The 22,201-nt window shown below is 43.4% G+C and overlaps 2 protein-coding genes across 5 annotated transcripts in view; one reads left to right on the top strand and one right to left on the bottom strand.

Annotated features, from left to right (window-relative positions):
- SHMT1 (serine hydroxymethyltransferase 1) overlaps nt 1–22,201 on the bottom strand; it is a 329,147-nt gene that overhangs the window by 246,383 nt on the left and 60,563 nt on the right. The window lies entirely within an intron of this gene.
- The window catches only part of EPN2 (epsin 2), a 38,639-nt gene that overhangs the window by 8,497 nt on the left and 7,941 nt on the right, over nt 1–22,201 (top strand). For all 4 annotated transcript variants that reach the window (XM_083585723.1, XM_083585725.1, XM_083585724.1 and 1 more), the window contains exons 2-5: nt 5,607–6,385; nt 13,265–13,377; nt 15,360–15,452; nt 15,754–15,910. In XM_083585723.1, the coding sequence (XP_083441849.1) occupies nt 5,791–6,385; nt 13,265–13,377; nt 15,360–15,452; nt 15,754–15,910 (958 nt within the window). In that variant the 5' untranslated portion in view covers nt 5,607–5,790. The remainder of the gene's footprint in view (nt 1–5,606; nt 6,386–13,264; nt 13,378–15,359; nt 15,453–15,753; nt 15,911–22,201) is intronic.

The raw sequence follows: 22,201 nt of genomic DNA, 5'->3' as shown, positions 1-22,201 counted from the left end.
GATTTGAAGAACATTGCTACGCTTTACTGGGTAGACAATAGTTTTGTACCCAATGAGTGTCCATCTAGTTTATTTTAAAAATTAATATTTTTAATCCATCTAATTCATATTTTTAAATCTTTAAAGTGGGGCTTGAAATGACTTAGAATATGTGCAGCTGAATGCTGAAGAGAGCTGGAGCCTGAAGCAAGTAAGACTGGATTTATCTTAGTTGCATTCAAAAACATCTGCTGAATACATTCAGAATGTTAGCTTTTCTTCTTTCTTTTCTTTTCTTTTTTTTAAACAGCTTCTAGATATTTAAGAATAGTATCTGATTTTGTAATCTGCTTCTGCAGGTTTTTTTTTTTTTTAAAATACCTAACAGAAATGGAACTGCGTGTAATTCAAACTAAAATCTTTTGACAACTCTCATGAAGTACCAAAACATACAAACTTGTTTGGGTGCTGAAACTGTTAACCCTGTTAGGAAGTGTTATGCAGTGGTCTGTCCATGCCAGCACTCATTTCCATAAATAAATGTTTGTTAACTATGTGCATATTGAAATGGACCTGATATGTAGATAACTCTGGAAAGCAGGGCAAAGGTTTTGGTTTTCTCCAGATGTTGAACAATTAGGAAATAAATTGGGGGTGGGGCATGGCTTGTTTTACACTTAGTTCTGTCCCTTGCCGAAGACTGCAGTTTTCATTCTTTAACGATTTGTAGAAGTTTAACACCCTTGGGACCTGCTGGGTTATCCGTTTTTTTGTTTAGAATGGTGAGTTGATCTTCTGGTGCTGGTAATTCAGAGAGTAATCGCAAGTTATTGGAGTAGCTCTCCCTGGAGTTTAGACACACATGAATGCAAAAGTGCTGTAGGTTTCGGGTGACAGCAATATAGTGTCCTACAGGCTGGCTGGTGTGTGTGAATATTGTACAACTGCAGATTGTATACCCCACTTTGGTTGTTACTTCTGCCAGAGAATAATGTTTATAAATACTACTTGTTCTTTGGAATTCCCACTGCTTTGAAATTTGTCAAGAGGCAACACATACATACAAAAACATCTAAACATTATTTTTTAATATCTTTGAGGTATTCTGACCCCCAGCCAAGAAAGAAAGAAGAAAAATATGTCAAGTTTTTATTTGTTAAAAACTCAAATAACTCTCTGACTGGTCAAGCTATGTCTGACTGGTCAAGTTCTGTTTCGAAATGAACACAGTGGAGTCTACGTGAGTATCACATCCTTGGGTGATGATATGCTTTGACTATGTTGGTTCTAGAGCTTATGTGCACCGCCAGTCTAAAATTGAACTGGTGTTCTGCTCTATTTCCTGATGCAAAGGGTACAAGTCTTTCACCATAGAGCTACCAGGAGCTAGAGTGTGGCCTCTTTGCATCTGCAGAGAAACCTGGAGAATGTCAACCTTCAATTAAATGTCAGATGATCAGGGCAGGTGTGTCCCTAGTCTTCTCTCCTTCTCTGTTTTCAACAGCAAGTTGATTATATGGTGATGTAACAGAATTTCTCCACTATTTTACTAACTCTACAGTTTCATCCTTTCTTTGCTCAGAATGACTAATAATATGTGGTTTTCGTTTGCGGTGTTTTTCTTTTTTTATCCAGACGACTTCATTGACGCAGCATATTGCTGCGTCAGGTTTCCTGTTATCCTTCCTGTCCCTGCCCTGTTAATACTTCTGACGGCTGAAAGAGGAATCTTTTGGGGGTGCCTTACTTAAATTAAGGACAAAAGCCTCAAATCTTGTAATACTCATGTTCATAATCTGCAGTTCATAGGTCCCAGAGCAGGGTCCTGTGAACCTTGTTGAAGCTTGATGGATCTATATCTGTTTGGCGCCTCAATGGGGAACCACCTGGGAATTCTGTGTGCACCACATTAAATTCCATGCAAAAGTGGTGTGAGATAACATGACAAATAATATAACAACACTTCTTAAGTGTTCAGAGCATATTGTATACACTTTCCTGAGTGTTATTACCATGTAAGTTAGGCCAGTTGTATTTCCTCCTGTAGATTTCATTGTGGCAAAAGTACACTTATTTTACAAAAGCGACCCAGATAAGATTATGGGGGTAAATTTTCAGCACTCTGATAAGAGATCTTTGGTATATTTCCTCCGTCTAGTGCCCACCAGATGTGACCAGATTAAAATCCCACCATTCCTGCCCGTTGACAACGTTGGAAGTGGCTGATAGGATTTGGAATCCAACAACATTTGGAGGGCATCAGGTTGGGGAAGGTTGGCATAGTCCATACTTCACCCACAAACTCTTACTCAAGAGTTAAATTCCAATATTTGGGATCTTTCTTTTTTTAACCTGCTACTGGGAAATGTCTTTTAACTCCCTCTCCCCTAATACTTTAGACTATGAATACACTTTTATCTTGGAGAAACGAGCCCCTTAGACAATTAACCTTCTTTGCCTCTTGCCACCTGCCTACTTTTCTCAGTAACCAGGCCTACTGTTTGAATGGTGAAAGAGGAAATGGAAAACGTCCGTAAGTTTAGTGTTTGAAGGCTGCCGTCATCCTTTCACAGACTGGGAGTTTGAAGAAGACCAGTGTGTAGACTTCAGAAGAGTAGTTCTGGTTCCTGCCCCCTTCCTGAACGAAAGCTTGCTTCCCAAACCCTAGTTTGACCCCATCTCTGAATAACTTTGTGTTTAAATAGCCTGTGTGAGAGTGAGACAGCGTGTGTGGGGCTGTTCCAGCACTCCATGCTGTTCTATTCACATGAATTGCTGCTTTTTCTCTTCTGCACAATGGTGCAGGAGACCTAATATGTGTTCTGCATGTGGGCTTTTATGCATTGTGCCCAGCTTCATAGCTTCTTTTAATGCACACTTCTCTTCAGCATCATACAGAACAGTTCTGTTTTCCCCCCGTTTAGTTTTGGAAACAAGTCTTTGAAATACTTTTAAAGCATGTGTTCTTAGGCAGCGCAATTGGTACCCAAAGCAATTTGTTCATTGACTTACATACTTATCATTAAGGATCTAATTAAATGTTGCAGATGGATGGATGTAATAAAAAGAGAAACAGCCCAGTTCTTTGCTACAAGCCTTCATGAGAAAGGGGCGATTTTGAGCAGAGGCGTGGTGGATGGAGGAAGAGCTCAGCCCTTTTTCTCCTGCTGTTTCCCTGGTAGAAATCACCCACTCCCTATGCCACCATGAGGCAAAGAAGCAGGCTTTTATTATATGCTTTGGTGTAGCAAGGTTGTAAGCCCAATTCTCACCATGTTTGTTCAGAATTAAGTGCCAAGTCCTCAGCTCCCACCCATTTCAAGAGGACTTGGAAGTAGCAAAAATCTAGAAAGTCTCTGCCTTTGGCAAGTGAACTTATTAAGCAGATCTGTTTCTCTCTCTCACCACCCCCACCCCCTGACAGTTTGCAGAAATCACATTCTTGATGAGGCAAAAGGGGTCAACTTGATTCACAGAAGAGCTCTGGGCATCAGATCATTTGCATCACTTCATGTGATGCTAGATGCCTGTGACAGTGTTCATACGCATATTTTGTGCTGCAGGTTGCTAAATCAGGTTACAGAGTTCATAGGTTAGTAGGCTATGCACCTGACCATAATACATTCACATCACTTTCCCACAAGCACTCAGAGATGGGAAAAACACCTGCAGTTACTTGATTAAAAGCTTGAATGCTATCTTGGGGTGTGTGTGTGTGTGTGTAAGTGTAAGTGTAAAAAAGCTTCTGAAACCTTGGAAGGTCATTTCAACTCCGCATCCACTTTTGTATATCTCTTTGTGGACCAAATTGGGCTGGTTTAGTTATAAGGCAAGCTTGTAGTGGGAGTCCTCCCCACCCCGCTTCCACTTGAACTGGTATATGGGATGGTGCTGAAACCCACCTTACTACCATGGGAGCCACTGTTTTAAGATCTTTCCTGAACTGGTATTATCATCTATGAGATTTAGATTGATATAGAGACTAAGTTGTGTAGTGTAAATACATTCTAGAATGTACTGTGGCTGCATATATACTCTGTGTGTAATAATATGATATGATATGATATGATATGATATAATAATTTTCCTGAGCAGGCTCACTTCTGGAACTGGGCTTGTGGTGGTGGAGAATGACGCTGTATTGCCAATTTTAAAACGTAAACAACTTCTCCTTGGAGGTAGAGTGCCTAGTACATTAATAGGAAGCTGTTTGAGGCAGGAACCTTAATTAATAGTTAGGAGCATATGCATTACTTGTGTTATAAAGGTCTTTTGCGGGTGCCTGAATTGTCTAGAGCAGGAGTTGTTAACCTGTGGCTCAGCAGATGTTGATGGGCTCCCATCATTTTGGCCAGCGTCATCTGACATTTTTTATTTTTTGTACCCCAGACATTTTAGGGAATGGTGGAATATCTGAAAACCGCAGTAGTAAAGGGACCATAGTGTAGTTCAGTGCAGTTTTGGCGGTAGGATTTGACTGCAAATTTCTCTAGCTTCCTTAGTTTTCAGCAGCCCCTCCTGCCATGCAAGTCACAACCCAGGATGTGGACGGCGATGCAGCTAAGCTGCTGTGCCACTGATGAAGCCATGGGAAGGCAAAATTGTTGAGGCCTGTCTGACAAAACCAGTGACAACATCACAGGCATCAGTTGAACTTAACTGCGGATGGCATTCCAGTTGCACGAATAAGTCACAAGACTGAGAGAGACCGAGAGAGTGCTCTTTGACAATAAACTGACAGGCTACTGCAACTGTTCTAGCAGCTCTCTGCCTCTGAAAAGGCAGCTCGTGTGGGTGTTCCTGTTCTGGTATTTTCAACCAGCAGCTGCTGCATGAAATTTAATTTGGTTTCCTGCTGCAGTTGCAAGTTCATTTGCTGTGTGGGGGCCTCTACTTTTGCTGAGTTTGCAAGTTTGTTTAGTGACTTTGCGGTAATCTGCTAGATTAATTTATTTAATGCACAGTTATAATGAAAACATCTTACTGTGCATTGTTTTCTGACTCACTTTGTGACTCCCCTACCCTGGTCAAGTAGCATCTTGACAAAAGCGTAGTGCTCTTGACTTATAATGTCTTTGGGTGTGTGAGAGAACTGGATAATGGAAGTGAGGTGTGCATGAACTCCTGATAATGGCTGGGAGCCTTTATATTTGTGTGTGTGTGTGTGTGTGTGTGTGTGTGTGTGTGTGTGTGTTGGCAACAGGGCTTTGAGCCCTGAGTTGATTCCTTTCTGGTGGATGCTGTTCCTCCAATAGGATGGACTGTCTTAAATTTGTTGTGTACTTAAAGGGAAGGAAGTACGTAATTTTAACAGAACTTGCTTCAGACCAGAAGTCCAGTGTCACAATGTTCACTTTCATCTTTACTCCATTCTTCTCTCCTGGCACTTTATCCTACAACTAGGGCTGTTGTGCCTGTGTCTGGATTTCATGTACAGATTGCTTATGAAATTGGTTCGTGAGGGAAATCCTATCCGGTGTAATAATTTTGTTCTGTAGTTCTAGAACAAGAAAATTACCTTTTGGTGACAGGTCAGGGAAAATCTGAATGTTTGCTTTGGCTAGCTTTTTTAAATGTAAGCGAACAATTAAAATGGCAACTGATAGTTTTCTGTGTTTCTTTTTCAGGTCAGAGTTTCCAGTTTCTTTTGTACCTTTCGTGAGGGGAGGAAATGACTTTACCAGAACTTGCTCCAAGTTGGTCACACACATCGTGTCTTCATATCACAGGGACTTGAAAATTAGAGAAAACTGTGGCCGGTCTCTGAGGTCTTTTTGGGGGGAATCTGCCTTGATTTAGGAGGAGATAAAAATGACATCTTCTTCGATTAGGAGACAAATGAAAAACATTGTGAACAATTATTCAGAGGCTGAAATAAAAGTTCGGGAAGCGACTTCAAATGACCCCTGGGGCCCATCCAGCTCCTTAATGACCGAAATAGCAGATCTAACATACAATGTGGTGGCCTTTTCTGAAATCATGAGCATGATCTGGAAGCGGCTGAATGACCATGGCAAAAACTGGAGGCATGTTTATAAGGCTTTAACTCTGTTGGATTACCTGATTAAAACTGGGTCGGAAAGGGTGGCACAACAATGCAAAGAGAACATCTTTGCTATCCAGACTCTGAAGGATTTCCAGTACATTGACCGGGATGGTAAGGACCAGGGCATCAATGTGCGGGAGAAGTCCAAGCAGTTGGTGTCCCTCCTGAAAGATGACGATCGGCTCAAGACAGAGAGGGCCCAAGCCCTGAAGACCAAAGAGCGTATGGCACAGGTAGCCACTGGGGTTGGTAGTAATCAGATCACCTTTGGCAGAGGCTCCAGCCAGCCTAATCTCTCCACCAGCTACTCGGAGCAAGAATATGGCAAATCAGGAGGCTCTCCGGCCTCTTATCACGGGTGTAAGTATTTTCTTAATACATTTATTTGTCACTTGCTACCCAAATGTCTCAAAAGCAACCTACAGTTATAAAAGAATACACTAAACAAATTTTTTAAAAGGACATTATAAAAACAATAACAAGCTATATGCTTGATTGAGGGGCTTCTGTGTTTCTTCAAAGGTTGTCTCTCTTCTGATTGGTGGGTACATCAAAGGAAATGTGGATTTTCAAGCCATTTGTGTAGAACCTGTGAGGTGTGTACAGTTAGCCAGTTGAGATGGGTACGTGTGAAACAGAAGAGCCTCTTAATTTGGAGGCCCCTGCTGTGCGGGTTGTAACTCGATGTGTTTTACTAGTAAAACTGCACAGTGCCCTGTATCACATGTTTTTGGGTGGAGCACTTAAAAAAAAGAGCCAGAACTATACTTACCATGACAGAGCCCTCAATTATCCTGATAGGAGGAGACTGAGAATAGGTGTTGTACTGGAAAAACTACTCTACTGTATTACTTTGTGAAAATTTATCACTGTTGGAGATGACTGTTACATAGAATTTACTGGTAACATAGTGAATAAACACAGTAGAAGTGAAAGTGGGCAACTGGAATACCGTTCTTTAAATGTCACTGTTGTAATTAACTTTTCCCAGGTGACTATTCTTAGGAAACACATCTAATAGGCCCAGTAAACGAGATCAGCATGAACAAAGAAGCATGTGGGTACCCAGAGTAAAAATAATATCTGCTCCACTCCTTTCCTAGTCTTGCTGCTGCCGCACTACTGGAGCCAAACTATGGTTTGGCTTTGTGCTTTGTGTGAACCTGGGCTGATGGTTTATCTCTCCCAAATGAATTCTGGATGGTAAGCCAAGAAAGGTAAGCCAAGAACAAACCTTGGCTACAGCTTCTGGCTTGTTTCAAGAGACAAACCATGAGTCCAGGGTCAGGCATAACACCTAAGCTAAATCATGACTTAGCTTAGTGTTACTGTGGCAGTAGCAGAAATGGGGATGGTGTTATGGGTGAACTAGGCCGTATATATTTGTGCACAGGTCTTTATGCAAAACTTAGCAAATTAACAGTTCACAGTGCCACCACTTCTTAAAATGTAATGCTAAGGGAAGTGTTCACTATTCAGTTGTAATGTTCTGAAATATTTACAAATACTGCATGGCTGTCAAGGCTAGTAGCTATTGATAGAGTGATCCTCCATGAGTTGGTCTGATGCTTTGGGGTGCAGAGGAAGCTACCCGAGTCAGTGGCCCTTATGTCATCTAATTGCATGTTAGTCCAGCCATTTAAATAGGTCATCCAAAGCAACTAGCCTTCAAAAAAAAATAATTACTGGTCTGCTGAGAGGGTTGCAGCTTGTGTTTCTATGCTGGCTATGTAAGAAACACGACGAGGATGCATGCTACTGGTCTTTTAGCAGACTACTAAAAAACTGCCTGTTACTAAGCAGACTTCTAGAGGGACACAGAGCAATATGTATGTTGTCAGTCCTATAACTTCACTGGGCCAGTCCTATATGGGCCAGTCCTGTAACTTCACTGATCTTGTAGTTTTTAATGTTATTAGACGTTTCTTTCCCACCATGCGTGATAACATTGTAAACTTTTTTTCCTGTTGAATATTCATACAGCCGATTAAGTAAAAAAAAGTATTCCATAAAAATTTTAAAAGAGTGACAAGACTCTTTTTGTTCTTATTCTCAACTGTTCTGTGATTATTAACAGTGTTTTGTTTGTGGGTAGTTACGGGTGCTTGGAAATCAGTGGTTATGTATGCTTGGAGGTTGATGCTCTTTGCCTGGCGTGAATGTAACATCTAGGTTCCCCAACTCCCTTCATTTTCTGGAAAGGTCTTGTGTCGCTAATATTCATTACTCGTTACCAGGTCTCATTATTTGGCTTTAGTATCATGGTGCCTTTTTTTTTAAAAAAAGGTGCTTTATGTTTTTCCTGTCCAGCTTCTGAAGTGTGAGCGTGTGCACACACGTGTGTGCGAGCGCACTCCTAAATGGTGAAAACTGATAGCCTTTTTGGAACTCCCTTTTCCCCTTTGTTTGCTCTTCCCATACTGGCCTTCATTCACATGCATTCCAGTCAATTAATTTGGGATGAAAACTGATACCTGTTCTTTCCAGAAACTAATCCCCAATCAAAGAACTAAAACGAAGGATAGATATAGTGTTGCTGTTGGAATATTGCTTGTTTGGAAAGCGTAATGTATTTGATAGTTTACCCTTACAGTGGTACCTCGGGTTACATTCACTTCAGGTTACATACGCTTCAGGTTACACACTCCGCTAACCCAGGTTAAGAACTTTGCTTCAGGATAAGAACAGAAATTGGGCTCCAGTGGCGTGGCAGCAGCAGGCGGCCCCATTAGCTAAAGTGGTGCTTCAGGTTAAGAACAGTTTCAGGTTAAGAACGGACCTCCGGAACGAATTAAGTACTTAACCTGAGGTACCACTGTATTTAATATCCTGCTGTGTAGTGGGGGGTGGGGAAAGTTACCATGTTTCTTTACTCCTTCCCCCCACCCGCCCAAGGGTGGGGCTGTTGCTTTGAAAGCCCTATGATGTCTCAAGTGCCCCCCCCCAAACACACACACACACACACACACACACACACACAGTGGTACCTCAGGTTAAGAACTTAATACGTTCTGGAGGTCCGTTCTTAACCTGAAACTGTTCTTAACCTGAGGTACCACTTTAGCTAATGGGGCCTCCCGCTGTGCTGCCACCACACAATTTCTGTTCTCATCCTGAAGCAAAGTTTTTAACCCAAGGTAATATTTCTGGGTTAGCAGAGTCTAACCTGAAGTGTCTGTAACCCGAGGTACCACTGTATCTGATTTATTTATCACCAAATGCAGAACTTCTCTAGGCAGCTTACATACACAATAAATAGACAACTGTCAAGTTTAACTGTCAGCAATACCCCAAATGCACATGCATGTGTGCATGTACACACAGAAAAAGGAGCATGATTGTGATTATCCCCCCAAATCCAGGAAGATGAGGAATGTCTGGTGCTAAAAGGAAGTAAATGGCTGTGGCAGGTGCGTCTTGCTGGGAGTCGTTTTCTGTGGCTGCTCACAGATTGTGCAAATCCCTCCCAAGAGAGTTTAAACCAGGGGACTGCAAACTTTTTCAGCAGAGGGCCGGTCCACTGTCCCTCAGACCTTGTGGGGGACCAGACTATATCTTGGAAAGAAAAAAAAGAACAAATTCCCAGAGATGCATTTTAAATAGAAATACACATTCTACTCGTGTAAAAAACACGCTGATTCCCGGACCATCTGTGGGCCGGATTTAGAAGGCGATTGGGCCAGATCCGGCCCTTGGGCCTTAGTTTGCCTACCCATGGTTTAAACTGTCTCCCTCTCTGCTTGTTATCCTTTTGCTGGGTAGGCTAAGGCTTTCCTGTTCAGGGAAACCTTTGGAAACTAAGGTGCAGGCAGTGCTAATCACTGGGCTGCCATAAAGGCCAACAGGGTTTTTGATGCTGGTTCCAAATGTGTTCTGATATATTTGAATTGTTACTTTTAATTAGTTTGTTTTTATTACTATGTATTTTATAATGTTGGGTTGTTGTTTTTTACTGTTGTAAGCTGCCTCAAACCCCAGCATAGGTGAAAGGCAAGATACAAATACATTTAATAATAATAATAATGGCTGAAATCCAGCAAAAATATAGAAAAACATCTAGGAAAAATGTATGAAACATTATTGCTAATCTCAGGGACAGAGGAGAATTTGGTTTTTAATGACTGCCAAAATTGGGAATATTGTCCCTTTACCGTAGCCTGGGGTTTATTCCACAAGGCAACATAGGGCATTTTTATGTAAGAGGAAACATCCTTCAGTGATTCCCATGTGGTCTGAGAAGCTTTAATCTCAAAAATTCTCAAAGCAGTAACAAAGCAGGGCTTAGGATGTCAAAATTGGATCTATTCAGTGCCATCTTGCATAAACGTCTGATTTAACTATCATGTGCTGTGGAATAAGAATCTCTTTGTCTTGCTAAGGCAACACCCTTTATGCTAGACCCTTGCAAATCAAGCATTTTGCTGATAACGCACAGATCTTTTGGTAATTCTAGAAATTAAAAGACTGGATAAGTGTGTGTGTCGGGTGTGTGTGTGTGTGTGTGTGTGGAATGTCAGTACTGAAATCTTAATGACAACACTAGCTTCATTCATTGATTTAAATCTTGCATGAAACATGTGATGACAGGACACTTCATTGTGTAGATGGAATTTATCGCTCCCCTCATAAAATTTAATGAAAACTGATTTGGTTTAATCAGTATGTCTTAATATGAAACACAGTCAAGAATTTAAATCGGTCAGAGCCATTGAGCAGAAGAAGCTTTAAAGTGGCTTAAAAAGGTAACTGAATACAGAAAGCTGTGGTGTGATGAAGCAGTATGTCTTGCAATATAATCCAATGCATATTTGCTCAGAGGCGAGCTCAGTGGAACTTAGTCCTTGGAGGTAAGCATAGAACTGAAGCCTTTTTCCAAATTGAGAGTGTTGGTCACAGCTGGTACACCAAAATATTGAGTTTTGTTGTGTAGCTGAAGGACAAGTGCCTTGTGGAGTGAAATAGTCTGCTAGCTGTATGATCGGTGTCTGTGTCATTTGGAGTGGGGAGTTCTAGCATGGAAGATAGTGCTTTGGCATAGCTTGCATGCTGGTATATTGGAAACTGCTGTCCAGCTCGAGGGATCCAAAATGGCACTGGTGCCTTCTAGGTCAACTACAACTCCCATTGTCCCAGATCATTGCCCATACTTGCTGAGGTTGATGCGAGCGGCAGGAGGAGGAAGAGGAGGCCAATCGTGGAGCTGAGCGCTGCATAGCTTCAGTGGCTGGTGACTCGGCCTCCTCCTCCTGTAAGGGAAAGACAGGGGAAGCAGCCCCTGGCCTGTGACAGTAGCCACTGGTTGGGTTTGGTGAGACCACACCTGTCCACTTCTGGACATCACAATTTAAGAAGGATATTGACAAGCTGGAATGTGTGAAGAGTAGGGCAACCAAGATGATAAAGGGTCTGGAAACCAAGGCTGACAAGGGACAGTTGAGGGTATGTTTAGCCTAGTAAAGAGGAGACTGAAAGGAGATATGATAGCCATCTTCAAATATCTGAAGGGCTGTCACATGGAGGATGGAGCAAGCTTGTTTTCTCCTGCTCCAGAGGATAGGATCCAAACCAGTGGATTCAAGTTTCAAGAAAGGAGATTCCTACCAAACATCAGGAAGAACTTTCTGACAGTAAGAGCTGTTCGGCAGTGGAACAAACAGGCTCCCATGAGAGGTGGTGGACTCTCCTTCCTTGGAGGTGTGTTACTTGAGCTCCTTGGAGGAAAAGTGGGATATAAATGTAATAAATAACCTGCCTTCCCCATACAATGCAATGGTTCAGTTCACAATATACATGCAAACCAAAATTTCCAGCCAGAAGCCCCACATTTGTCCTAGATGAGAGCTCCCTACTTGCTCGGATTTCGACTCTAGCCCCAAAGGAGAAGGCATAATTATCATAGGGACCTTCAGGCAGCCCTCCCTCTTGCAATAGAGACACCCTCCTCTCAGCAGTAGCCCCATGTCCTGAGCCAAGAAAGAGCATGATCATCCTCACGGTGGCTTCTCCTCGCTGTCGCTAGGTAGCAGAGCGCCAGAAGAGGCAAGAGGGGGGAAAGGCCTCTGCCTTGGCTGATTTATTATGCTCTCCTCCCTAAAAGATAATGAGCAAAGGCAACACAGCAAATTTCACATTCCAAAAGTAACTCCAGAGGCTGGTGACTCTGATCGCCAACGACTCCCCAGAAGCTTTAACTAGATGGAAAAATATCCACCTCCACACTTATGCACTGAATTAGAGGGGCAGTAGCTCTTAAACGTGAGTCACAGAGTCTAGGACTTGCTGATCAGAAGGTTGGCAGTTCGAATCCCCGCAACGGTGTGAGCTCCTGTTGCTTGGTCCCTGCTCCTGCCCACCTAGCAGTTCGAAAGCTCGTCAAAGTGGAAGTAGATAAATAGGTACCGCTCCGGCGGGAAGGTAAACGCCGTTTCCGTGCGCTGCTCTGGTTTGCCAGAAGCGGCTTAGTCATTCTGGCCACATGACCTGGAAGCTGTACACTGGCTCCCTCGGCCAATAAAGCGAGATGAGCGCTGCAGCCCCAGAGTCGGCCACGACTGGACCTAATGGTCAGGGGTCCCTTTACCTTTACTAGCTCTTAAAAACTTAGGCTGGTGGGAATGTAGTGCCTGCAGCCACCATAGTATTATATGTTGAAATTGCTGCACTGTCTTGTAGATTCCTCCCTCATCAGCATCTCCCCAGCTGTGTACATTCAGTTATGTCAAATGGGAAACATCGGCTTGTGGAACTTGCAGTATTTTCTCTGGGCCTGTAACTTTTGAGAGCAGGCCCTCATGGTCCATTTGAACTCTACTACAATTCTATGATTCCATGAAAAACATGTTATTAGAGGCAGATCTTGAAGGAGCTCTTTAAGGAAGAGCTTGTGTGTGTGTGTGTGTCTTCATTGCTCCACCCCCCTGCCCACCCCCCTGAGATGAGTGGCAAGAAGTGTTGGTGGTTTAGATGCCAGGGTTACTTTCCCCCCAGGCAGTTCAGAGTACCTTACTGATCATGCTAGATGTAAATGGATTCTTACACGATTTGGACTTTTACAATGATTGTGCTTAATGTTTTGATTTGGGGACCTTATGGTCAAAAGGTGGGGCAAAAATATCATAAACATGTGGCCCAGCTGTGTATAATCTGGAACAGTTGGTTCTCAGGATGACTAATAGGAATTTGCTGAAACATATTTGCTAAAATCGAGTTGGGCTTGTGCCTTTTGTTTTCTCCAAATAGCTACATCACCTCGAGTGTCTTCAGAGTTGGAGCAGGCGCGGCCTCAGACGAGCGGGGAGGAAGAGCTGCAGCTGCAGCTGGCCCTGGCAATGAGCAGAGAAGTTGCAGAACAGGTTAGTTTCTCTTGTAGTTTTGTAAGTGTTAGTGTAAACTTATTGGCCTACATTAAGAATTCCATACCAGGTGGTGGAGAGGAGGCAGCATGTAGGGATTGATGGTCCCTTTTCTTATCAAGCAGCTCAAAGTAATTTGAGAAATTTGCCAAGAAAAGTTGCCTCCTGGCTTCAGTGATCCATGATAACTGACAGCAGCAGTTATTCAGCATGTGTTCAGTATTATGAAGCAACAGCTGCCGCCAAATGTGCGAACTCTCCTTTCGGAAACGACAGTAGTCCATCTAGTAGAGAAGCAGAGTGTTAGAACTGCAGGACGGTGTGCTCGCTCAAGTCAGTTTTCCAGTTTGAGCGCTAAAAACAGGAACTCTCCGATGATGGCGAAGTGCGTAGCCTCAAAAGAAAGTAAATGCTTGTCAGTGGAAGGTACAAGTTTTGAAAGAGGAGTTGGATCATTTTGGTATTTATGTATTGATATATAAAAAAAGCACAGCATGGCCAATTCAAAACAGAGAGCAGGGGGGTAAAAATGAACAGAGCTAAACAGTATTGAAATCACAGCTTTATTTAAAAGGCTTTGGGAAATTGGAAGTTCTGTCCCTGGTGCCACAAGGAGTGGGCAGGGGTGGGGATTCCACAGTTGGGGGCTGTTACTAGAAAGGCGCTTTCAGGGCCCAGGTGGACATGCCCAGGTGAGGCTCCAATACGTGGCCCCCCCCATCTACCGTAGAAATGGGATGCTGGGTGCATGCCTAGGCTTCATGGGCAGCCTGTCCTTCCTGAGGGAGGAAGGGCTGGAAGGCAGAGAACCTAGCCGGGTACAGAGAGCGGAATGGGCCACCCTCTACCCCACCACTCCCGAGTGGTGCAGCTGTCAACAGCACCCACCCCATCCTCCAGAGCACAGGCTGCTCCAGCAACGACTGCCTGTTGATGCATGGGAGCTTCTGGGCCAGTGTGGGCTGTGAGCCCCACCCAGCATTACCTCAGCTAGCAGGAGCACCGCAACCACACTGGCTATCGTGTCCTAGGCAGACGGGCGCAAATGTCGGTTGTTATGTGGGGCCTCCAGGATCAGGGGTTGGACTCAATGACCTATGGGATGCCTTCCATCTGTACAGTTCTATGATTCTGTGATTCTTATAGCTCCTGCATTTACCTAACTAGATATTTGAGCTTTAGTGTGCTTAGCTTGTTGGTAGAGGCTCTGTCAGTGAATGGAGGATGGTGGTGAACCAAGCATGGGAAGTGAAGGGGAGGGGCTTTCTTAATGGTAGCCCCTACGCTACAATGCCCTCTCTAAATAAATCTTTTTGATCACCTCTTTTCTCTTGATTTTTTGGTCTTCACTGCCAAGGGAAGGTTTGACTGAGCTTTTGGTTTTACGGCTTGTTCTTAGGTATAGAAATGACCTAAGAACTTAGTGTCCAGCTAGTTTTGTCCTCTAGCTGGACTAGTAGTCTGCTGCTTAACTTTGGCTGGCTAAAACTAAGTGACTCATACAACTATAAGAACATAAGAGCAGCCTGGCTGATGGATCAGGGCAAAGGTCTATCTTGTCCGTCCTCCATCCCGTTGCCACAGTGGCCAACCAGATGCCCATGGGAACCCTGCAAGCAACAGCACTGTTCCCCATTTGTGATTCCCCACTTGCGATTCCCAGCAAATGTTATCCAGAGGCATACTGCCTCCGACATTAGAGGTTTCCTTTTTCCTCTTGAATAGTCTGTTGTTTGGTTTTTTAAAAAAAATCTTCTTACATTCCCATCCTGTCATCCTTTCATCATAGAACTCATGGTGGCAGTGTCTAATGTTAATTAAATTTTATTAGGCTGTCTTTTAAAAAGATTTGTGTAGCTTTGGCTTCTACCCGTAGAGGACCCGTTGTTTTTAAACCTGGCATGAATGAAGTAACAATGGGTGACTGTTATATGACTCCCACTCTCATCTTCTCCCCTCCCCACCGGGACCTCTTTTTCCAGGAGGAGCGCCTTCGGCGTGGCGATGATCTTAGATTGCAGATGGCTTTGGAGGAAAGTCGCAGAGATACAGTGAAAATTCCCAAAAAGAAGGAGGTAGGCCTTGGGTCAGTGAAAATATTCCTAGCCATCACAGGGAAGGTTTGGATGCACTGGCTATGCAGTTAGGAATGGATGGGGTGCTCTCGAGTTGTGTAAGCATGTGAAAGAGTGCATGGTTGTAATTCCCCGCCCCCGGTGCTGGGATAAAAGCCCAAATAAGCAGCTAAGGGCATGTGAAAGAGCAAGATGATGCATTTTCTTTCCTTGCAATCTCTCTGTCCCTCTCTCTCTAAATGAGTTATGTGTCTACTGGAGATGTGGTGCCCCTTCTAAAAATAAACCTCTTCATCTGCAGCACGGAACTCTGCTGGACCTGATGGATGCCCTGCCTTCTTCAGTGCCAGCTCCTCAGAAAGGAGAGCCGTGGGGGCCACCACCTGCAGCAAGCCAAGCTGATCCATGGGCCCCCTCTACAGTTAGCAGTTCCACCTCAGACCCCTGGCAGTCATTTGGTAAGAACATGGCAATTGACGGATGCTGCTGTGATGATCTGTTGACCCTTGTTGTGACTCTCCTGGATAAATTACTCCCCTCCAAGGCCACTTTGAGTTTAAATTTTCTCTCTAGGTTAGTGACCCCCCCCATACAGTCATACCTTGGGTTAAATATTCTTCAGGTCGAGCGTTTTCAGGTTACGCTCCGCGGCGACCCGAAAGTAATGGAACATGTTACTTCCGGGTTTCGCCACTCGTGCATGCGCAGACGCTCAAAATGACATCATGCGCATTCGGGGAAGCGACGAAATGCGACCCGTGCACGCGCAGATGCGCAGCCACGTGTTACGTTCTACTCAGGATGCAAACGGGTCTCCGGAACGGATCCTGTTCGCATCCAGAGGTACCACTGTATAGCTTATTCAGTGGTAGACTATGACAGTCTGCTGTTGCCTTCCCCTCTGTTTGGTTAGTTATGAATATTGCTTGTGCAGTTGTCAGGGTAAAAAAGATGAAATATGTCCCAAATGCTAAAACAACAGAAAATGGATAAAAACAGCAAAAAAGGAGAAACCAGGCACTGAAAAGAAAAACAGAAGAAGCACCAGGCAAGTCTCCCTGGAAATAGAATTCCAAATACTGGGGTGGGAGGAGAGGGCTCAATATCCTTTTGGACTCAGATGGCTGGGGTACAAATAATAAATTATTATTATTATTCCTGTAGATTCTCTCAGTGCCACCTGCTTTCTGCCACTGTCATCCCTGTTAAAGCCCCTGATATCACAATTTTTCGGTGCTGGCTGTCATGCATGAGATAGTTTGTGGTGGCTGTTCCCTCCTTTTATGGTCTCACAGGTCTCTTGCGAGAGTATTGTGCCTTTATTCTGCTTCGCCTCCTGATTTTGCCCTGTTGATTGCTGCAATATTAGGAGGGGGGAAAATATGATCTGTGATTTCCCTAGACCGACCTGAGCATATTTGCCTGTGTCATAGAGATTGTGGTGGAGTTTTCTCTGATTTCCAAAAAGCAGTTAATATGAGAGTGGATAGGTGTAATGGAATGCTCAATTGACTGAACAGTGTGCTGCTGGCCTCTGGTTTGAAGGTCTCTCTTTGTTTTTTAAAACTTGATTCTGGTGCTTGCTGATACAGAACTGCTCTGCTTATGGCAGAGACGACTTTTCTTCCTTGGAAAGGGGGCTTGGAATCTCACTGGTAACTATGCTGTGTTACTGATGAAGCCACTATATTAAGCAGTGACAGAACTCCAAGCCAAGTTGCTATAATTAGCAGTGCTACAGCAGTGAATTAGTTTGTTTTTAATACTGTCCATCATGCCAAAGGATGTATTTATTTGGGGTAGTATTTAAGCAATTAAGTTGTTTGTGTGGCTTTTTTCTTTCTTTCTCGTAACCAGTGCTTATGCAGTAAAATGTAGTTTTTAATGTGTTTCAGTTTTTAACTCTTTGGTAAAATGGTTTTAGGATTTCAATGGCCTTTTAATTTTGGGTGGGTGAAGGAGAGCGCATAAAATATATGGTGCTTTATTGAACTGTTGTGGATTATCCAGACATTGTTCCTCAGTTGCTGGAGAAAGTGAAATGTCCGTGCAGAAGAATAAGCCCTGTCCTAATTTTTTTGTAGAGACTGGGACTCATGCCACTGCTGCCAGGTGGGCATTCATGTGAGCCTGGCACTGTTAAGGAAGTGTAGAGCTTTCTAGCACCTGGAAAAGTTCACTTTTCTGAGTGTGTGTGTGTTCCTCTTCATGTGACACAGCCTTCCTAATTCTCACTGGAGGTGCGGGATAAATATATAAAATTATGTATGTAGAAACATGGCAGATTAATGAAAAAAGGCTAATTCAGAATCCGTTTCCCAGATGTGTGCTAACTTTCAGCAGACAGGAAGTTCTTTACATCGGGGAGCATTCAAATGCATTTCCTCTTCCCTGCTCCACCTTAAATGTGAAGTGATCCCATTTGTAGTTTAGGTTTTATTCCAAATTAAATGCATATCGCTCAGCTCTGAAATGATCAAACTGGAGAAATCTATTAAAGCAACATTAATGGTTGCTTTAAAAAAAAAACAAAACACAAGAGCCCTGCTGGATCAGACGAAAGGCCCTTCTTTGGGCCAGAATGAATTACCAGGAAAATGTATTCTGTTTTGTTTTGTTTTTTAAAATATTTTTTATCAAGTTTTCAATTTTACATCTTAAAATAAACATTTTACGTACTGTTAAATATCAAACGACTTCCCTCCTTCTATTTCCTTGATTCATTTTATTAGTCTTTCATTCCTGCATATGTTGCTGTAACCATATTAGTCAGTTCTCCACTTTAACATCACTCGAACATTAATTACACTGTTGATTTTATCTTAATGCTGCCAGCGTTTTCAGCTGCGTACAGTTATTTTCCATATACTCAATAAATATTTTCCACTCTTCTTTGTATATATGTTTTTCTTGCTCTCTTACTCTATTTGTTAAATCTGCAAGCTTGGCATATTCTAACATCTTAAGTTGCCAGTCCTCTTTGCCTGGGACCTCCCTCACTTTTCATTTTTGGGCTAACGAAACTCTGGCCGACGTTGCATACATAAATTTTGTTGACACTTAGGGATTTCAGTCTGGATTATTCCCAACAAAAAGGACTCTGGTCTTTTTGGGAAAGTTATTTTAAACATTTTTTTTCAACTCAGTAGAGATCATTTTCCAATACCGGAAAAGCTATTTTGGGCACCTGTTCCTGAAGGACAGGTGGGTCTGTTGGTCCTTTGAGGGGAGTGGGGGTTGGTGGACAGTCTGGCTGGAGCAGGTCCTTATGCGATCTGGTTGCATAGGTACCCAGAAATCAGCTCAGGTTCATACAGGACAGAATGTGAAGTGCTTTTAGGGCAAAGGAATAGGTAAGAAAGCCAGTTATCTATGAACATGTCCTGAGGAAGGGAGGGACTTTTGCTTAGTCAATAGGAAAATCTAGTGGTTTTGTGGTTGTTCGGCATCCTGTTTTATTTGCTGGTGTCAGCAATAGATGCGTCAATGAAAGGAACATAGGAAGTTGCTTTACACCAAGCTAGACTATGGGTCTCTCTGGTTCAGTAATGTCAGCAGTGACTGGCAGCAGCTCTCTAGGGTTTCAGTCAGGGTTTCCCCCCAGTTATACCTGAAGATGCCAGGGGTTGTACCCAGGATCCTTTGCAGGAAAAGCAGATTCTCTGTCACTGATGTACAAACCCTTCCCTAAAACAAGCTGGTTGGATGCTGTCATTTTAGTTCTCTGGACAGCTGCCTCAACTATGGGGCAATTCTGTCAAGTCATTACGCAAGGCAATGCTGGATTTTTTAATTTTTATTTTTGCGAAATGGTTAATAAAACAAAAGCAACACCTCCTAAGCCTAGCAAATCCTGAACCAAGTGGACCAGTTGTTGCAAAGGCATCTGGGGGTGTGCAGAGTTCGTTTACCAAACACTTGTTATCTGGGAAGTAATATTCCCTTAGCGGCTGCTGTCAGCACCAGTTACTACCAAACACGAATAGCAGAACAACCAGAGTTTGGTTCTCTTGTAAATCCCATGTCATTAAATACAGTAAAGGAACCCTTGGCATTGTCCCTCAGTGTTTTACCCAAGGATCTCTTCTAGCCAGGCCAAAATGTGTTAGTGTGGAAAATTCCTGGCATTGTTGAGACCGAAATCTGCAATATCGGTCTTAACAGATCCCTTTGAATTAACGACAAGTCATTCTCTCTATCTTAACGCACAGCTTCATTTTGCAAGTTGAAAACAAGAGACTTTAAATCCCTTGTACTGAGATGCATTGTTTGCTTTCCTGATCTGCAGTTGACCATGGGACTAGACTAAAGCAATGAAAAGACAGTGCCACTCTTGCGAAGATGGCCTGCTTTGGTATATAGAGAGTTGTTCCGTCAGGCTGGACTCTTAAGGGGGATGCCTTCAACCCTCTAGCAAAGGATAATAGAATCATGGAATTGTAGAGTTGGAAGGGACCCGAGGGTCATCTAGTCCAACCCCCTGCAGTGTAGGAATATGCAGGTGACCCATAAGAGGATTGAACCCTTGACCTTGGCATTATTAGCACCACACTCTAACCAGCTGAGCGAACAGATAAAATCACCTGGCTCTACTCTAGGACAGGTTCATCAGTCCCAGGTTTTCCATGAAGCCTTTGTGTGGTCCCTTCCCTGTTCCAGAATCCCAAGTTAAGGCTTTGAACTTGCCAGGATTCTGTTGGCATTTGTAGGTAGATTGCTTCAGCATAGTATGGTTTGGCGCGCATGTGCACTAGATGCTTCCAGAACCAGGACACAGTCCAGCGAGTCTGCCCCAGCGGAAAACACTAATTGGCTTCTTAGATACCTACTACACTTCTCTTGTACACTCTGCATTTTGCGGCTGCCCTTCTGCTTGTTTGCCATGTATTGCAGAGGTCTTTTGCAATGCTTACCTTGCTTATCTCACTTGTAAAATAGGGCAGGAACTGGTGCTGCAAAGAGCCGTCTGGTCCAGATTATGCACCTTGTACAGGAATGGAATGCAGAATTTCCTTGGCTGCTATCACCCCTTTTACTCAGCCAAACATGGTTCTGGGCTTTTGCTGGAATATTGTATGTCTCATAATGTAACCTACACAATATGAGACGCTATTGCTTTTCATCCTGTGTTGCACCACATTTTTAATTGTCTAGTCCCTGGGTCAGATTGCCCTTTTTTGTTGCTGTTAATCAAACAGCATATTAGGGAAGCCAAACTAAGGCCTGGGTCCTGTAAAGCTTCTCTTGTTAACTTCTATTCTTGACACAAGAAAACTAAATCAATTCTGTGTATTAAGGTACAAACAAAAACTTGTCGCTTCTAGCTGCAGCTGTGGCGTTTCCCCCCTCTCTGGCTTTCAGCATTCATTAACGCCTGCGATAAGAGCCCCTTGTTGGAATTTGCCAGCTTCTTTTTTTTCCCAGGAGTGGTTTTGCAGAAATTAGATTTATGTATCTGAATGCCAGCACAGAAGGGTGACTCAGAGCAGAACAGAGGTTTTTAAGTCTTGCTTACCACTGGACTGTGGCCTTTCAAGGGGGGATAAGGGGCTTCTCAGAGGAGAAGCGTATCCTCCTAGATGCCTCCCTCTTTCCCTCTTGTTTCTCTTTGCCTGCCCTGCTTTTGTTATCTGTCTCATGAAAGAGCGACTGTGCTGGAAGCCTCCATTTATGGCAGGCCCTGGCAATTAGCATTTCTTGGATGGCATCATTGATAAAAATGCAGCAGGAGGAGGACGAGGAAATGGGAGCAGTGGGACAAGATTAGTTGTGTTCTCTGCAAAGCACTTCAGCGGCTTCCTGGGTTTTTGTTGTTGTTGAAACAATTAAAATTGGAAGAAAAATCTGCCACCTGTTGATGAGCTTGAGCTCCTTTCAGCAGCAAGAACAGCAGCTACCTAGAATGGGGTTTACAACTCACAAACTTTGGCCACAAAATGAAAAAAAAGGCAATTTGGTTACTGCTTGGGGCCAGCAGGTGTGAAACAGGGGTAAGGAACTTTTGTGTCCTGGCAGACTAAGCTCCTACCATTCCTGACCATTGGCTGTGCTGACTAGGGCTGATGGAAGTTGGTCATCCAGCAACATCTGGAGGGCACCAGGTTGCCTGTTCCTGGGTGCTCTTAGACCAGGGTGCCCCAAGAGTGATCTAGGGCCAGCCATTATCTCTCTCTTATATTCCCTCCCCACTTTGTGAGGATATGGCTATGTGTCTGCCTTGAACCCCCTCGAATAAAAACGTAAGAATGAAGTGTAAGAAATAAGAACATTATCAGGGAGACATCCTGTTCTTCTTATCTCACAGCACTAATTTCTCCCTTCTGCACCAAAGTTCATTGATGCTAAACCAAACTGATTCCTGCATTGCAGGGGGTTGGACTAAGCCACCCTTGGTTCCCTTCCAACTTTACAATTCTATGATTCCATGAATCTTGTGTTGGATTTTGCATTTTAAGAACTCTTTATGTTGACACAGTGGCTGTCTTTCAGTGGAATTTATTTTAAGCATAGCCATACTTGAGGGCAAATAACATTTTGTGTTGGGGTAGGTTAGGAAGTGTTGGTCATTCTACCGGAGTTTTATCTAAAACAGTTCTACCTTCCATGTCATTCTGCTGGCATGCATGGCATGGGAGATGCACACAGGCCTGATCCTGTGCTTGACAGATGATGCTGGGTAAGTCCAGAATGGGAAAGGATTTGGCCACTGCGAGAGAGCCACGCCTTGGTTAGTGTGTCGGCCCAGGAAC

The sequence above is a fragment of the Podarcis filfolensis genome (assembly GCF_964270895.1).
Source record: "Podarcis filfolensis genome assembly, chromosome: 14".
Classification (NCBI taxonomy): domain Eukaryota; kingdom Metazoa; phylum Chordata; class Lepidosauria; order Squamata; family Lacertidae; genus Podarcis; species Podarcis filfolensis.
Note: the sequence above shows the minus strand (reverse complement) of the source record. Positions and strands in the feature narration are given on the sequence as shown.